At 36.6% G+C, this 16,614-nt stretch overlaps 1 protein-coding gene across 5 annotated transcripts in view; it reads left to right on the forward strand.

Moving 5' to 3' along the window:
• The window catches only part of PHF3 (PHD finger protein 3), a 79,954-nt gene that overhangs the window by 36,013 nt on the left and 27,327 nt on the right, over positions 1–16,614 (forward strand). For 3 of the 5 annotated variants that reach the window (XM_045010019.1, XM_045010017.1, XM_045010018.1), the window contains exons 5-9: positions 6,429–6,756; positions 9,218–9,401; positions 12,587–12,740; positions 12,825–12,981; positions 14,286–14,402. In XM_045010019.1, coding sequence (XP_044865954.1) covers positions 6,429–6,756; positions 9,218–9,401; positions 12,587–12,740; positions 12,825–12,981; positions 14,286–14,402 — 940 coding nt within the window. Of the gene's footprint in view, positions 1–4,651; positions 4,760–6,189; positions 6,318–6,428; positions 6,757–9,217; positions 9,402–12,586; positions 12,741–12,824; positions 12,982–14,285; positions 14,403–16,614 lie in introns of those variants that run through there. The other 2 variants (XM_045010020.1, XM_045010021.1) reach the window with 2 other exon arrangements.

Raw genomic sequence — 16,614 nt, forward strand, 5'->3', positions numbered from 1 at the left:
CTTGCTATGAGTGCGATCCAGAAGATCGGATGATACATTTTTAAAAGCCAAGTTGTTCCTGCTGTTACAAAATCAAAAACTCCGTAGCTAGACTTGCAATAAACAAACCAATGCAGGCAGATAGATGCTTTGATGACAAGATAACATGTACTAATTTATTTAGTGGAGGGTCTCCTTGAAAGTGAACTGTCTTTTCAGTTAGTCTGAATCAGAGCCCACTGAAGTCAGTAGTCTTTCCATTGGCTATAGTTGCTTGCTAGAGTGAAACATGCAGATCTCTGAATGTGTATGTATCAAGGTGATGGTTGACTAAGAGTGCAGTCATTTCCAGAAGGTGAATGAATCTTTATACTGAGACTATTTTAAAAATAGGACTGTTAAAAATATTTCTTGCATTATGTACACATGGAAAATAATAATGGTTATTAAGTTTGGAGTGCTTTTAAAATATTTTTAGATTAACTAATTACACTTTACTGCTGTTTTATTTTCCTTTTTTTCTTTCCAAGTAAGCCCCCTATTCTGCAAACATGCATGTGCTTAATTTTACACACCTGAGTAGTACCTTGACTTGTGTAAATTTTTGAGATTGGGGCCTTGTTCCCATTAATAGAGAGAATGCTGGAATGAAACACTGTTGCAAGACAGCAGTAGTCATATGTTGTCCGTGATCTCCTGTTGCTATATACTGCAAATACAAAATGCTAAGCAGATGACTTCCAGTAATAATAATGTACTTATTACATTGTTAACTGTATCAAATGATGCTGAACACTGACCATTATTGATCTTCATTTTGACTGATTTATAGAACCCTTTCTGTTGTGTGTGTGGTTTTATTAATGAGTACAGTTTCTAAAGCAAATGATTTATGAATAAACTGACTTCTGGCTGATGTATTTTTAAATTCTTACTCCTCAATAATTGTCAGCCATTCAGCAATCTGCTTTGGCTTGAACACATTCCATTTGTTATAACTAATGTTAGAAAAAATACAGCCTGGACATTTTTATCTTTGAAATGAATTGTTAAGCATGGGCTTTCCTTCCTCTAAATGAATGTGTATGCCAAGAGATTTGAAAAGATGTGCTAATCCTGAAGGAGATAATGGAAGGTTTTCATTACTCTCGATCTTTTCTTAGTATAATCCAATTCCTTTCTAATATTAGATACTTCAAGTGACCGTATCTCTTCATCTTGGTACATGGAGACAGGCAGGCATCCCTCTCTAAGAGGAATAAGATATAACTTTTTTTTCCCACTCAAAAGTTCTATTGAATTAAAGGAGATGCCTTCCGGGGACATTAATATTTCTATATACCATCAACTATTTTGTGGTGATTCTTATACATTACTGAACTTTTAAATTAAAATACAAGCAGTTCTGACCATTTGAGATGGGATGATTTAGTTGGTGTTGGCCCTGCTTTGAGCAGGGGGTTGGACTAGATGACTTGAGGTCTCTTCCAACCCTAATCTTCTGATTCATCTATGATTTACTCAATATGTTGGTGTGAATTAATATTTCAACACATATTTCTTTCTCTTTCAGCTTTACATCTTCCAGTCCAGCCTTACAACATGGGTAAAGTCCTCACACTTCAAACTATGAAGCAGTCTACGATCAGAATTTTTGGTGTTAATAGTCCAGGATATCAGAACATCTTCAATCACAAGTCTGTGACAGCTGTGCAAGAAGAAATCCTTCATCCTTCAAGCCAGGCCTCAACCCTCCTTGACTCCTTTATTAATCTTTATGCATTATCTAGCTTCTATGTTATCCAACCATAACTCCTATTATCTAAACTAATTTTGTTGGTGCTGAAAAACACCCATAATGTGGATAAAGATTAGAAAAAGATGGAAAATTAAATTATTCCCGTTCTAGTGCTCAAGTAGGAACCTTTATTCCCTTTCTCTCAACCCTTGTGACTGTGGGAAATAGCTAGGTCATCTGTGTGCCAGAGTTGAAATTTCTAGTGAATTTTTTTCCTGATTTGCAAATAAATAAATACATTGAAAAAATAATTTAAAATGAGTAGCAAATTTAAGACTTGTCTACACTAGGAAAATAAGGACCTGCAGTTTACCAGTGGTGCAGATTCACTGGTAGAAAGAGTGGAAGTTATAGTGTAGGTAGAACACAAATATATTTATTACAATCCATCTCCTCCGAGTAGGATTAAACAAAACAGTTGTAAATGTAAATTCCTGAGTTACAGCCTCCATAATTGCTATTAACAGTGGAGAGTTACGAGGTACCAGATTTCCTATTTTGGGCACAACCTTATAGCCTTAATTAGTTTATAGGACGCTTTTTTGTGCAATCTTAAATGCAATAAAAGTTGGGTCATCTCATCAAGTTCCCAAAAAAGCTAATTAAGGATACCTCTGTCACCAGACAGTCATTTCTTTTGATAGTTCGCTTCACTCCAGACAGTTCAGAGTGAGGTCATAACAGAAGTATACAACATTCATCCTGATTTGCGAATACTATAGGCTCTGTCTGAAGAGAGAGTCTTATTTTGTCTGCATTGATCTTTAACCAATAGAAAATATACCACTGACAGCATATGTTTCTCCAATAAACCACAAATATCTGGGGCTTTGAGCAACAGTCAGTTTCTCCTTTGAAAACTACCTAGGCCTTTAGATGTATTCCATGGCTTGAAATTATCCTAATTAGATATAAAAACAATGAGGAGTCCGGTGGCACCTTAAAGACTAACAGATTTATTTGGGCATAAGCTTTCGTGGTTAAAAAACCCACTTCTTCAGGTGCACCATCCATCTGAAGAAGTTGTTTTTTTACCCACGAAAGCTTAAGCCCAAATAAATGTTAGTCTTTAAGGTGCCACCGGACTCCTCGTTTTTGTGGATACAGACTAACATGACTACCCCTCTGATAGCAGTTTAGATATAGTTAGAGAAATTAAAGATTCACTTGAAACGTGAAACTTGCCTTATTTTCAGTATTGTTAAAGAATGCTTTAGGTTTTTCTAGTGTAGGTTTCAGACAGGCCAAATCAAAGTTACAGCCCTCGTTTTACAGAATAAGCTCTTTTAGGTTAACAAAGCTGCCAGTATTCAAGGCTCTGAAAAATAAGACATCATACTGAATGACCTAGCTCTTAGACCTGTCCACCACTCTACTTTTGAAAATAGGTAGCCTGTTAGAACCTCAGAGGATCAGGTCTTGAGTGCCTTAACTCCAGAGTTGAAGGTGCTCAATACCTTTTTATGTTTGGGACCTTGGTATTCCTCCTGGGAAAGGACTAGTGCTGACCACATATCAGTCCAAATACTATTCATATATCAGTCTATGGAGATCCTTTCTCCATGCTTGATCATCTTAATCTCTTTTCTTAATTTAGAAAGTAATTAAAATGTTTGGTTATTTTCTTAGTATCTCAAAAAACTTAATGGCCATTAGTTGCAGAAAAATTCTCAGATATAAAGCCTGTAGTTTCCTTGTTCCTTTAAAAAATCTGAAGTTGTCTGGTCTTGCATTTAACATGCCCGCATTTCCATATCGAATTAAAAGATGAGAGTTAAACGGTATCTAAATTTAATTCCACTTTAAGGGCTGCTGCTGGACATTACGTTCCTTGTTTCCTTCAAATTTTAACCAAAATGAATTAATAGTGCCGTGGTACACCAAAAATGGATATAAACATCTTTATTTAAACATGAGGAAAATTAAAAAATTGGGTGTTTGCTTTAAAAAGTCTTTTTTTCAACTACAGTGGAAACATTACATTGTTTTCTTATATGTTGCGGGGGGAGTTTTTGTATCCATTTTTGGTGTCCCAGATCTTGACCAATATTTTCTTATGTGAGGCAGATGTCTGTTGTCTAAGTGGAACATATTCCTGTGGATCATTGAATTGTAAAACAGAAATTCATATTTATGTATACTCCAATCAGGTGTGTGCCCTAGGATTGACAGTAAAGAACAATAATTTTCAGGATTTTAACTTCCCTTCAATATCTGTCTGACTCTGAGTATGCTCATGAATATTTTGGTTGTGGTTGGAATGAGGCTGTGAAAAGTGATTACCTCCAAACCTAACCAACTTTCTCCTGAATTCTTAATTTTGCCAGAATGTAGATCTGAAAATACTCATACCATACTCATAGAAAGCTTTCAGAAACGTGTAGCTTTATGATTGGAACTGAACACATCTATGAGAGCTACTTGCCAGCATGTTTTAGGCAAAATAAGTGCTCATGAACTAAGTATACACAAACAATAGTGAAAAGATTGCTTTTCTGATTCACAAACCAGATAACTGGATTGTTTGCAACAGGAAAACAGTCATGTCAAGTAAAGTTGGAATCTCAGAGAAATTAGCTAGTTGGAAGTGATTTATTTTCCCCCTAAAACTTCTGGACCTAATTCTCCTCTTAAACCAATTTCACGCCTGTATAACTCCATTGACTTTACTTCTGATTTATACTGGTATAAGAGTGATCAGAACCAAGACAACCATATTGACTAGCTTCCTACTCTAGGGTCTCAATTTTCTAGTATTAGACAAATAAGCTTTCAGGTTTTTTGGTCTTTTGAGGTTCCTGTAGTTTCTTAGACCAACTGCCAGTGTCTCAGAGCCATCTGGAATGTTTACCTTCAGTTTCCTAGTGAATGAGAACCAAAGAATTTCCAAAACTCTCAGCATAATTTATGATAGAAATATATTCTTGCAAAGTAGGTGAGTCATCAAATAGCTTCAGCATCGCAACTGTGAGAGGAAGGCAGGTAGGTGAATAGGAATCTGGCTGAGGGGGCCACTTAGGGATCTGGGGCAAAATCAGTACTCGGTCCTGCTAGTGAAAGCAGGGGTCTGGACTCGATGACCTTTCGGGGTTCCTTCCAGTTCTATGAGATAGATATATCTCCATATTTCTTTCTTCTTTCTTTCTGGTTTCTTGGGATCTTTTGACAAAAGGGAGTTAGTAGAACTCTTGGGTCTTTCTGGTTAGAGCAGATTAGGGTTCGCAAATCATTATATTTATCTTGCTTCTAAAGCACTTGCCATAAAACTATTCGAGCTGATGGTCAGCTTTGCACTGTGTTACTTTAAAATTAATGTTGTCTTCTATTTAATTAGTACAGATTCCCTGATCAAGGTGCTCAGCATTAAAGAACCTATCTGCACTTATAAGGGTATTCTTGTGACCAGTATAGATTTAATTCATTCAAAATTTAACCTCATTTTTGTTTTCTAGACTCTTAAAAACAAAATAGAAAAAAGCTCAGAAGGGAAAGATGGCTTCAGATATGAGAACTCTGAAATTTCACATCAGTTGAATAATGGTCCTTAGAGTTAGCCTGTCTCAATTTTAAGGCAAGGGGTTATTTAAAAAACAAAACAAACCACCACTAACAGGAATAGTACTTCATGTATTAAGTCTCTGTAGCTTAGGGAGAGATTGTTTTCTACGTTCTTCAAAAGTAATTTGACTAGAGCATTGCACCAGATGGGCAGAGAATGGAGGACTTCACAATATACCAAAATACTTGCAAAATCATAACCTTGTTAGATACCCATGGTCTTTGTAGACATTAGAAAATGGATGTTATTAACTTTAACTAAAGTTACCTCTGCACACAAAATACAAAAGCAGATATATGAGAAGACCAAATGAGATTATGTACATTTTTAGCAGTCTACATTTCAGGGGTTGAAAAGTTTTCTCAAATGTCCACTGACTTGGGTGAATAAATGTACAAAGTTTTGCAATGTAGTGGAAAAACATAGCATGTCCATGAAAATGATGGCCAAACCAGCCATGGTTTGAAGATGATGAGCCTGTGTTCCATAAAACTACAGAGGAATAAAGCAAAATGTAACAATTTGCTGACATCAGTCATACATAGTTTATTCTATCAGATTTTTAATGGCTTGAGGTTTAAGTAGTGGATTTAGCTGAGTTTTGTTCATTGTCAAAACTTTTGAACATTTTCTTTATGCTTTGGCAGCTTATGCTAGTTCAGTATTTGAGACGTTGCCTATTGCCAGGATGGATTCCTTGATGCCAGTGCAGAGAGTTAACTTTTTCTCGTCTGAGCATATTATCTTTTTAAGTCTTATGTTAATCAGTCTTGAGAGCCTTCTTTTACTTTCCTATGACTTTTTCTCTAAACTGTATTCCTAAGGAGGATATCTTTGTCTGTGTGGAGTTATGGGTGGGAATTCATGTTGAGGTTGTGATCTCCTGGACTATTATGCCACACTTTCTCAGTTTCGAAGATCTAACCATGTCATAAGGCTGGAGTAATGGATGTAAAGCTTAAAAAGAAAATAAGTTATCAGGTAAGAACAAATTGCTCTGTTTTGGTAAATTATTTAACAAGTAGGCTATAGTTAATATGAAATTCTACCTCCCTCTATGCATTGATTGATACTGTTTTGTTTTATTTTCAGGTTTATGGTAGGCTGTGGTAGGTGTGATGATTGGTTTCATGGTGACTGTGTTGGGTTGAGTCTTTCTCAAGCACAACGAATGGGAGAAGAAGATAAAGAATATGTGTGTGTGAAATGTTGTGCTGAAGAAGACAAAAAACCAGAATCTTGTGATCAAAATATACTGGACACTCAACTGAAACTTGAAGCGTATAGAGAAGATAGAACAATGGAATGTGAAAAACCTGGGATGTCAAAGCAAACTCCGACTGGTAATCCCAGTGTAACAAATGACAAAGCTAAGCAGACAGATGATACAATCAAGCACAAAGTCAAAATTTTTAGAAGGGTAAGGCTTGCTTAAGATGGTTAAAGTTCCTTTAAAAATATTCTTTACTATTTGAAATACTATAGTACTCATTCCTTTCAATTAAAATAATTCCCTCCAGGTTTATCACTCTTCATAAAACTTCAGTCTAGGCTAAAACTTGTCATCTAATGTTTTGCTATAGGCATACTGTTCCAAGTAGTTCCTTTAAATTGGTTTGGCTATTTTGAAGTGAGTACTATTGCTAAACTGCTGTTACCTTGTTTTTTTGTGTGTGCACATTGAAATATATGATTTTGCAAACCCTCCCCCATCTTAACCACTATCCTGTAATAACCATTATCTTGCACGGCAGCTTCTGGAGAGGAGGCAGCTTCCCTAAAGCAAGCTGGCTCCTTAACAGAGATGAAGGGGCAGTATAATCTTGCAAGAGGGAAAATTTCTGGAGATGTTCTCGCTCCCAAAGAGGTTCAGAGCTCTCCCAGTGAATACATGTCCAAAGTTTGGTGGTGAAGGGTGATATTTCTAAAAACTTTTTCAGTTCATAATAATAAAGATCTTTTTCTGTTCAATTGCCAACTCCATCTATCTCAGTACATTTATGTACCTGTGCACCAGGGCTTTAAACACTTGATCAGAATACTTCATGATCTTTCCTTACTACTTTTTGTTTTTTTGTGTCTTGTAAACCAACTTCCCAGTTAACTTTTTTCTGGAGGTAATTAGTCTAGTCAGCTCTCTCAATGCAGTCATTCTTATGTAGCTATCTAGAGCTCATGGATTTCACTGCCCTTTGATATAATACTCAATTAAAACTGATGGGGCTTTTTTTTTTTACCCAAAGATACTATTACCTTCTCATTCTGTGTCCTCTTTGTTAAATTAGATCAGATTCCTTATTAGGAATTTGTCTAATACTAGGTGACATTGTTTAACTGATCACCCCAGAGCTAGTCCCATACTACTTAGGAGGATCAGTGTTGGGTTTGTATGTCATGTTGTATTACTTTCGAGAATTGGGTTAGTGGTTCAGCAAGTATGTAGCCCAGTTTGCTATATTATACAATGCACAAATCTTTTAAATGTCAGTGTGACCGAGACATCAAATGAAAGCAACACTTTTGTTTGTTTGAGCAATTTAAGCTTTTTTCAGCGTTGTGGTTTAAATCATGAATTTAATAGCAGAAGGGAAAAAAGATTTAAACGACTAATTGTAATCTCCCCCTCGTTTCCAATTGTTTATTTTCTGTATCTCATTTTGACCAATCAATACTTAATATTTAAAGCAATGAAATGGCTTAGTTTAATTAGTTATTCAGATTCTTTATTTTTAGTATATGGTTAAAATTATGAATGCAATAGTTAACATTTAGTTAAAAAGAAAACAACCCTAATTTATATTCATTGTAATCTGTATATAAATTATATTAATTAGAATTCAGTTGAAGTCGATCACCAACACCAGCATGTAAGATTAACTAAGTGGAAATAAAACTACCTCAACTTTTAAGGCATGTTTCATGAATCCTTCTGTGATGCCCATTCTGAAAATGTACATTATATATTCCACAGATTACACTGATTTGGGTTGACAAGGGGAGTGAAGTGATATCTTTTATATTTCCTCACCCATCTTGTCTCTCATATTCTGGGACCAAAATGGCTGCAACAGTACAAATAGCAACTGATTTGGTTTGGTCAGTTTTAAAGATCAGAAAGAATCCTTAATTCTTTAAACAGAAGATTACAAATTCAAGTTTTTAACTAGTCTGAATTAAAATGTTTTTAAAATGCTTTTTTCAAGTATATTTTATTTTTATTCACCTTTTCTTTTTATAATATAGCTATTGAGAAAGTTTTATATGTTCTTTATATGCCCATCTTTATCTTATCATTTACAGTTTGGTGGATTTAAAAAACAAACTTTATTCAACAAAATAATAATAATAATAAACCTCTTTGAGCCCTTCTCTGGGACCTTAAATGGGAATTAGGCCTTTTAACATCCCCCTGCACTCATACTAACTGAATTGAAGTCAGTGGGAGTCTTTAAATTGAGATTTAGAGAATACTTTTGTTTTTCCTTTTGAGTAATATTTATTTCCTTTCTAACTAGATCTTGTTTGCTGTGCACATTTGCCAGGTTTATTGCATATGAGTTACTTCGTTGACAGGTGTAATCTATTTCCACATATGATATACTTTAAAATTTTTTAAACAGTTAACTGAGAAAATACAGCTGCTTTCAACAAGGAACTCTCTGGAATGCTACCTTGGTAATACAACGGTTAAACACTGCTTCGCGGTAAATTGTGACATCTTTTTCAATAGCTTTTTAAGGAGCATGTCTTTATATCATGTCAGTTTGAGATTTTTATTATACAACATTCTTATTTTTAAAATATACTTTGGGGAAGATTTGTAGCAGTTAGTTCATCTTCACATTTGTTACCATACTAATATGTTAAAGTATTTGTTTCAGGAATCAGGTGGTGTGAGGAATTTGTCAGAATGCAGAGATTCTGATAATAAAAAAGGGCAAGTTCCTATTCGGAAGATGGGACAAACAGTTACACTTCCTCGTCGATGCTCTGAAGAGAAAAGTGAAAAAATAAATAAAGATTCTCTTAGTGTTTCTTGCTCAAGTGAAAAGACCGCAAAATCAGGTAATAAGACTCCAAACAGCAACTATAGTCAGCAAGACATAAAAGTTCTTTGTATAGCAGCGCTGCTTACATTTTGGGGCATGGAACACTTGCTTGTGGTCTGCAGAGAGCAGGCTGCTCACGTGGTGCTGAATCTTTTGGTTTTTTGCTTCTTTTAAATGTTCTTTACCAGTTGAAAAAAGCATGAAAAACTTTCCTAATGTTTCTTTTCCATTTAAGCAGCTTCTATAATTGCTGCACAAGTATTATATGATTGTGAATGGAAGGAGAGGTGGTCTGTGCTATCAAGAATGGGAGAGGAAATGCTCACAGTCTACGAAGTTTGGTCTACATTGAAAAACATAAAGAATCGCTGCTCTAGAAAAATAGGAAATACTATGTGTATGAGTTTACATGTTATGGTTGTTGTAAGGTATAATATTTACTTTGAATTTCTTTATTCTGCATCGAAAATATCACGTGGGTCCCCCCAAATTTCATTGGAAAAGGGAGGAGGAGGAGAGTGTTCTTATTGGTGAGGTCCTTTAGCACATAAATGGTTAAACATTGACCTTTTTAGGTTGGCAGTTAGGCCCAGATTTTTAAAAGGTATTTTGGTGTTGCTGTGCTTAGCATTGCAATGCCTAAGCCTCATTTTCAGGAGGGATTTAGGCACTTAGAAGCTTAAATCACATTGGCAGTGATTTAGGCACTTGAGCACTTTTGAAAAATGAGACTTAGGCTCATAAATCAGTTGGTTTTGCAATGCTGAGCACAACAATGCCTAAATACCTTTATTAAACGAATCCTTTAACTGGCTATTAATTAAGGTTTTATTTTTTCTTCTAGATTATAGGGGCTCGTAGCATTGTTTGTTCTTAAGATTGCTTGACACTTTCCATTATAGGACCTGGTTTTCAGTTCCATATTTCTCCCAAACTTCATGCAGAAATTTTCCATGGTGCCTGCCTCAGTCTGAATTATTTTTAAGTTTCAGCAAAAATAGTTCAGTCATATTCAAGGCTTTGGAGCTGTGCTCCAGCTCCGCTTCAGCTCCAGGCAAAAACCTGCAGCTCCACTGCTCTGGAGCTGCTCCGCGCTCCAGCTCCGCTCCAAAGCCCTGGTCATATTTCGATAAAGGAGATTAGAGGTTAAAAAAAAAAAGTGTGTGTGTGTGAAATCTTTTGACTGTTTTGCTGAGAAGCTTTAGTGCCTTCATGCTTTGGAGCAGGGACTTGAAATTTGGCAGGCAAGTTGCTACTGTGTCATGGATGTGTCAGTTTTGGGGGAAGGGGGAGGAGTTTGTGATTTGCCCGGAGTCAGGTAGCAAGTCGGGGGAGCTGAGGACATAACCATGGAGTACTCCTAATGGTTAGATCGGGGGTTGTCTCCATAATGATCTAAAAAGGACATACTAAATCTCTTATGAATGTGACTCATTAATTAATGTATGTAAAATGTTTTGAAATCATATGAAAGTGTCACTAAAAAGAAAAGTATTGTAACTATTACAAAAACACATGCAACTAGTTCTTCAATTCTGAATTGTTGATCCCTTATCTGAAAAATGAAACCGAAAATAAATAGTTTTATTCTTTTTCTCCTCAGAAATTCTTACAGGGAAAAGAGTGCCAATTTAATTCACGGCTGCTGTTTGAAATTTCATATGCTTAGAAACATAAATAACCTACAAGTTGTATAATTAAAAGGATTACAACTGAAATTATTTTTTCCACCATGCTGGAGGTGGCAGTTTAATTGAAAAATGACATAATTTGTGACAGTAGGTTTAAAGACGCTTGGTATAAGAGCTTGTTTATAATCTTTCATGCTTCTGTCATACAGGTTTAACAGCTGGAAGAAATTTAGGGCTAATGGGCTTAGAAATGCCAATTTCAGTGGGAAAGTTTACTTTAGATTAAAATGAAATTTTATGCACAGATAAGTGCTTTCCACTATGTTAATTTTCAGTTTACTTCACTGAACAATTAAATGTGCATTTTTAGAGAGATTCATGAACATCTGAATTAAAAAGTCAAACTAATAAAATAAAATAAATAAAGTCAAACTAATAAAATCTGGCCTATTTTCTTTTTGGTTGGCTACATGTGGAAGAAAAAATCCGTAAACCAATGGGCTACAGAAGCCCGGGAATAATATTGTTTATCAAAAGTGACAGTAACTCAGAGCTGTTGTTCTAGAAGTCTTAGAAAATTTTCTTGGGATTCTGATCATTTACATGGTTTCTTAAATTAAATTTTAAGGACATTTTTCTTCAGTACACTTTTATAAAGTGTATATATGTGAAATGAATGAACATGTTTATTCTATATAAAAATTAATACAATTCATTTTTCTAGATAGTAAAGTTGATACTTTAAAATAAATATTGTTGCTCATTATTGCATACTACTCTTCTTTGGACCTAAGGCAAAGGCGTCTGATGTGGATTCACTGCTGTAAATTAATATACTTAATAACATCAGTTCTTTTTGGAGCATCTTTCAGAAATAGTGATAGGCATTTCAATAGTAACAATACAGAAATTGCATTATTAGAACAGTTGCATCCGACAAAGTGGGTATTCACCCTCGAAAGCTCATGCTCCAAAACGTCTGTTAGTCTATAAGGTGCCACAGGACTCTTTGCTGCTATTATTAGAACAGACCTGCAGTAGTTGATATAACAAATACCCAAAGCACAACAGGGAACTAACTGTATTTTCTGCTCTTGTTTACTGATGTCATTAAGTCTTTGAAGGGGTGAGATTTTTAAAAAAATCTTAACAAAGACCGTCTTCCTCCAGCCGTTTGTTGGGTGTTGGTGTTAAATAGAAGCCAACAGCTTCCCCCAGAGTTTTAAGACTGACTGAATAAAGATCTTTCCATTAATTTGCTGGTTATCCCTAATGTTCTAAGATAGATAAGATCTGAATTTCCTGTATTTTAAAAACAAGCAGAAACACCCCTTATCCCTCAATATTTATTTATTTTTTTTGGTAAAGAAACCTTTGAAGCTTTAGCCATACAGTTTAAAATACGGCCCACAGATCTATTGTCCACTCTTTTTAGGTCACCTTTATGTAGTTTTTTTTGTTGTAGTTTTAATCTGTTCAGGCCCTTGTTGAAAAAAACAACAACAACAAAACATTCAAGCTACTGTAAAATTATCTTTAAGATTTTAATTTTTAGCATATTTTGATTTAGGTGTTCACGAGAAACAAGAATTCAAGAAAAAGAAAACTGAGAAAGGGGGATCAACTGGTAATATACCTCCACCAGCTGTGCCAGCTTCTAAACCTTCTGCTGATCAGATAAGACAAAGTGTCAGACAATCTCTTAAAGAAATTCTGATGAAAAGGTATAGGTACATTACCAGATGAATTGTCTATTTTCATATATAGTTATTTATTTTTAAAAATCTATACTTTTTTTTTTTTTCCAGACTTACAGACTCCAGTTTGAAGATTCCTGAGGAAAGAGCAGCAAAAGTTGCCACAAGGATTGAAAAAGAACTGTTTTCTTTTTTTCGGGACACAGATTCTAAATATAAGAACAAATACAGAAGTTTGATGTTCAATCTAAAGGATCCCAAAAATAATGTATGTCTTCTTCATCTATAATTCTTTCAAAGAAAGAAATCCTTTAGCTGATTAACTGTTTCACATCCTGGTCGCCACCTTCTTTTCCTTTCTCTTATTCTACAGAAGTCATCTCCTTCCATCTTTCTCCATTTTCTTACCTCCTTTCCCTGTTCAGTTAAGACCTTTGAGTCTCCAATGTCCACATTTCCCCGTGACTGCGCATGCTGCTATACTCCTTCCATTGTCCAACCCTTGTAGTCTGTTTCTCTCCTTTCAGTCTGTTTCTCTGTCTTTCAGCCACTGCTTTTCGCATAATCCCATTTTACACATGTCCACTTTCAGTTCTATCCAGCAGCCTATCCTTCCATTTCACCTTTATTCCATTCATTTCAGAATTATCAATCGCCTAATCCACACCACTACTATAATAATATTTTCCTGTGAAGACATTCCATTAGGCTGCATCACCTCCCTTCCCTCCCACCCACCCACTACCGGCCATCATTCTTCTTGTCTTCAAGATCAGGATTTTTAACAAGAAAATTGTCCTGGTTCATGGAACTCTATCCGTTCCTCTGTTCTTGACGATTTTCTGTTTCACCATGCTTGTATCTCCTCCATAACTACGTGTCCCTGTCTTGGTATATAGATCACTATGTAAGTCCAATGCTGGTGACAAGATGCAACCTTGAGCTCACTGTTCAGTGGGTAATACACAAAGTTCTACAGATCCTACTTCTGGAGTACAAAGAACTAGTTTTTCTTATCTGCTTTACGCAGCTACCCAAGTGGATTGCACCCATTTAATTAAAGTGATTTAAATTGGTATAAAAACTGTGTGCAGACTAGCCTCTATAGTTCTTCCTCCAACCCTTTTTCTGCTGAGTACTGTATGGAATTTGCTACATTCTTTTTAAAGATCTGAAAAATATCTTTCATGAAATCACTGCTGCATTGGGTCTAAGCTAATTTTCCCTTTGAACATCATCATCTTATTATGTGTTTCCGTAACTGTAAATACGAAAGGTTTAAAGAAAAAAAGTTTAACCAATTTCTGGCTTTGCTGTGGGGAAAACAATTAATGGCCTACAGAATTGTTTCCCTCCACAAAACCCATTAATGCTTTTCACAATAATACCTCTTAAGGTATGAAATTGCAGGAATAATGGGTTATAGATAAGAATGTATAGTGTTGGCATTAAGTATAGAATATATTCCCAAAGGTTATTCTGCTACTCTAGTTTTAATTTGCTGCTTATTGATTTGTTGTTAGAAATCAACTTTTTTTTTGCATCACTAATTAATGTTTGTCCTTCTTCCAGATATTATTTAAGAGAGTACTGAAAGGAGAGGTTACCCCTGATCATCTCATAAGAATGAGCCCAGAAGAGCTGGCATCTAAAGAGCTAGCTGCTTGGCGACAAAGAGAAAACAGACACGTAAGATTTGTCAACTACAGCTGTAGAGTGAGATGTGTAATGATCTTTCAGTTTTATTTGGTTTTCAAGTTACCTGTACACTTTCAGAAATTCAAAATACTTATTGGAAAAAAATCCAGTTGGATAGGACTTGACTTGGCTAAGGAGAGGAAGGAAGGGTAGAGACCGTACTCCCATGTGCTAAGCCCAGAGAGGTGAATGTAGTACAGTGGAGTTGCATCATAGGCGCATTTAACTTACGTGATTTTAACTATATGCGCTCGGCAAAACAAAAAAAAAAGGAGAAAAATAGCAATAATACTGTACCTGTAATGCGGGCGATTCGACCTGCCATTCCACTCAGTGAGCGTTTGACTATACGCTATTTTCGCCTTACGCGCTGACTTCAGAACCTAACCCCCGTGTAAGATGCGACCCCTCTGTAACTATTACATTCAAAGGTATATAAAGCTTTTGATACGGTCTCCCACAGTATTCTTGCCGGCAAGTTAAAGAAGTATGGGCTGGATGAATGGACTATAAGGTGGATAGAAAGCTGGCTAGATTGTCGGGCTCAGCGGGTAGTGATCAATGGCTCGATGTCTAGTTGGCATCCAATATCAAGTGGAGTGCCCCAAGGGTTGGTCCTGGGGCCAGTTTTGTTTAATATCTTCATTAATGATCTGGAGGATGGTGTGGACTGCACCTTCAGCAAGTTTAAAGATGACACTAAACTGGGAGGAGTGGTAGATACGCTGGAGGGTAGGGATAGATACAGAGGGACTTAGACAAATTAGAGGATTGGGCCAAAAGAAATCTGATGAGGTTCAACAAGGACAAGTGCAGAGTCCTGCACTTAGGATAGATGAATCCCATGGACTGCTATAGACTAGGGACCGAATGGCTAGGCAGCAGTTCTGCAGAAAAGGGGGGAGTTACAGTGGACGAGAAGCTGGATATGAGTCGACAGTGTGCCCTTGTTGCCAAGAAGGCTACTGGCATTTTGGGCTGTATAAGTAGGGGCATTGCCATTAGATCGAGGGACGTGATCATTCCCCTCTATTCACTATTGGTGAGGCCTCATCTGGAGTACTGTGTCCAGTTTTTGGGCCCCACACTACAAGAAGGATGTGGAAAAATTGGAGAGAGTCCACTGGAGGGCAACAAAAATGATTAGGGGGCTGGAGCATATGACTTATGAGGAGATGCTGAGCGAACTGGGATTGTTTAGTCTGCAGAAGAGAAGAATGAGGGGGGATTTGATAGCTGCTTTCAACTACCTGAAATGGGGTTCCAGAGAGGATGGATCTAGACTGTTCTCAGTGGTACCAGATGACAGAACAAGGAGTAATGGTCTCAAGTTGCAGTGGAGGAGATTTAGGGTGACCAGATAGCAAGTGTGAAAAATTGGGATGGGAGTGGGTGGTAATAAGAGCCTATATAAGAAAAAGACCCAAAAATTGGGACTGTCCCTATAAAATACTAACTAGGGAGGTTTAGGTTGGATATTAGGAAAAAAAATTTCATTGGAGGGTGGTGAAGCACTGGAGTAGGCGAGATGGTGGAATCTCCTTCCTTAGAGGTTTTTCAGGTCAGGCAGGACAAAGCCCTGGCTGGGATGATTTAGTTGGTGATTGATCCTGCTTTGAGCAGGGGATTGGACTAGATGACCTCCTGAGGTCCCTTCCAACCCTGATATTCTATGATTCTATGATTTGAAAAGAAGAGTGAAGAGCTGGATTATGGGATCATTTCAGTCATTTTGTAGTGAGAAAGGTTTAAAGTAGGTGAACCAACTATTTGATGTTACTGATTGGTGGTCCAAGAAGTCCCACCTAATGAGAGATGCAGACAGTTGCTGCTTTGAAAGGGAACATGAGTTGGTGAGAAGGGTTCACTCAACTGTAGTGTCAGTGAAGTAAGGGGGTAGCTTCTGCATCCAAACCAAGAGTCGGATATTTTCCCCTTCCCGATACAGATGCTGCTTCTGCTCTCCTTCTGCTCTGTCTTAAGATTGATGTCTTCCTCCTTACTCTCATTTAGTAGCAAGATTCTGGGGTCACCCCAACACTTATACAGATTTCCTCAAGAGGGGAGACTCTCTTCATATCTGACAGCCCTAGCTTAGGCATCTGTTATTGATATCTGACACATCAGAGCAGTCCCTTGCACCAACAAAAAAGTAAGTAGAGGCTAAAAATCTGACTTGGCAGTTTTAAGAGAATAATCTACA

The sequence above is a fragment of the Mauremys mutica genome, chromosome 3 (genome assembly GCF_020497125.1).
Source record: "Mauremys mutica isolate MM-2020 ecotype Southern chromosome 3, ASM2049712v1, whole genome shotgun sequence".
In the NCBI taxonomy this organism is placed as follows: Eukaryota; Metazoa; Chordata; order Testudines; family Geoemydidae; genus Mauremys; species Mauremys mutica.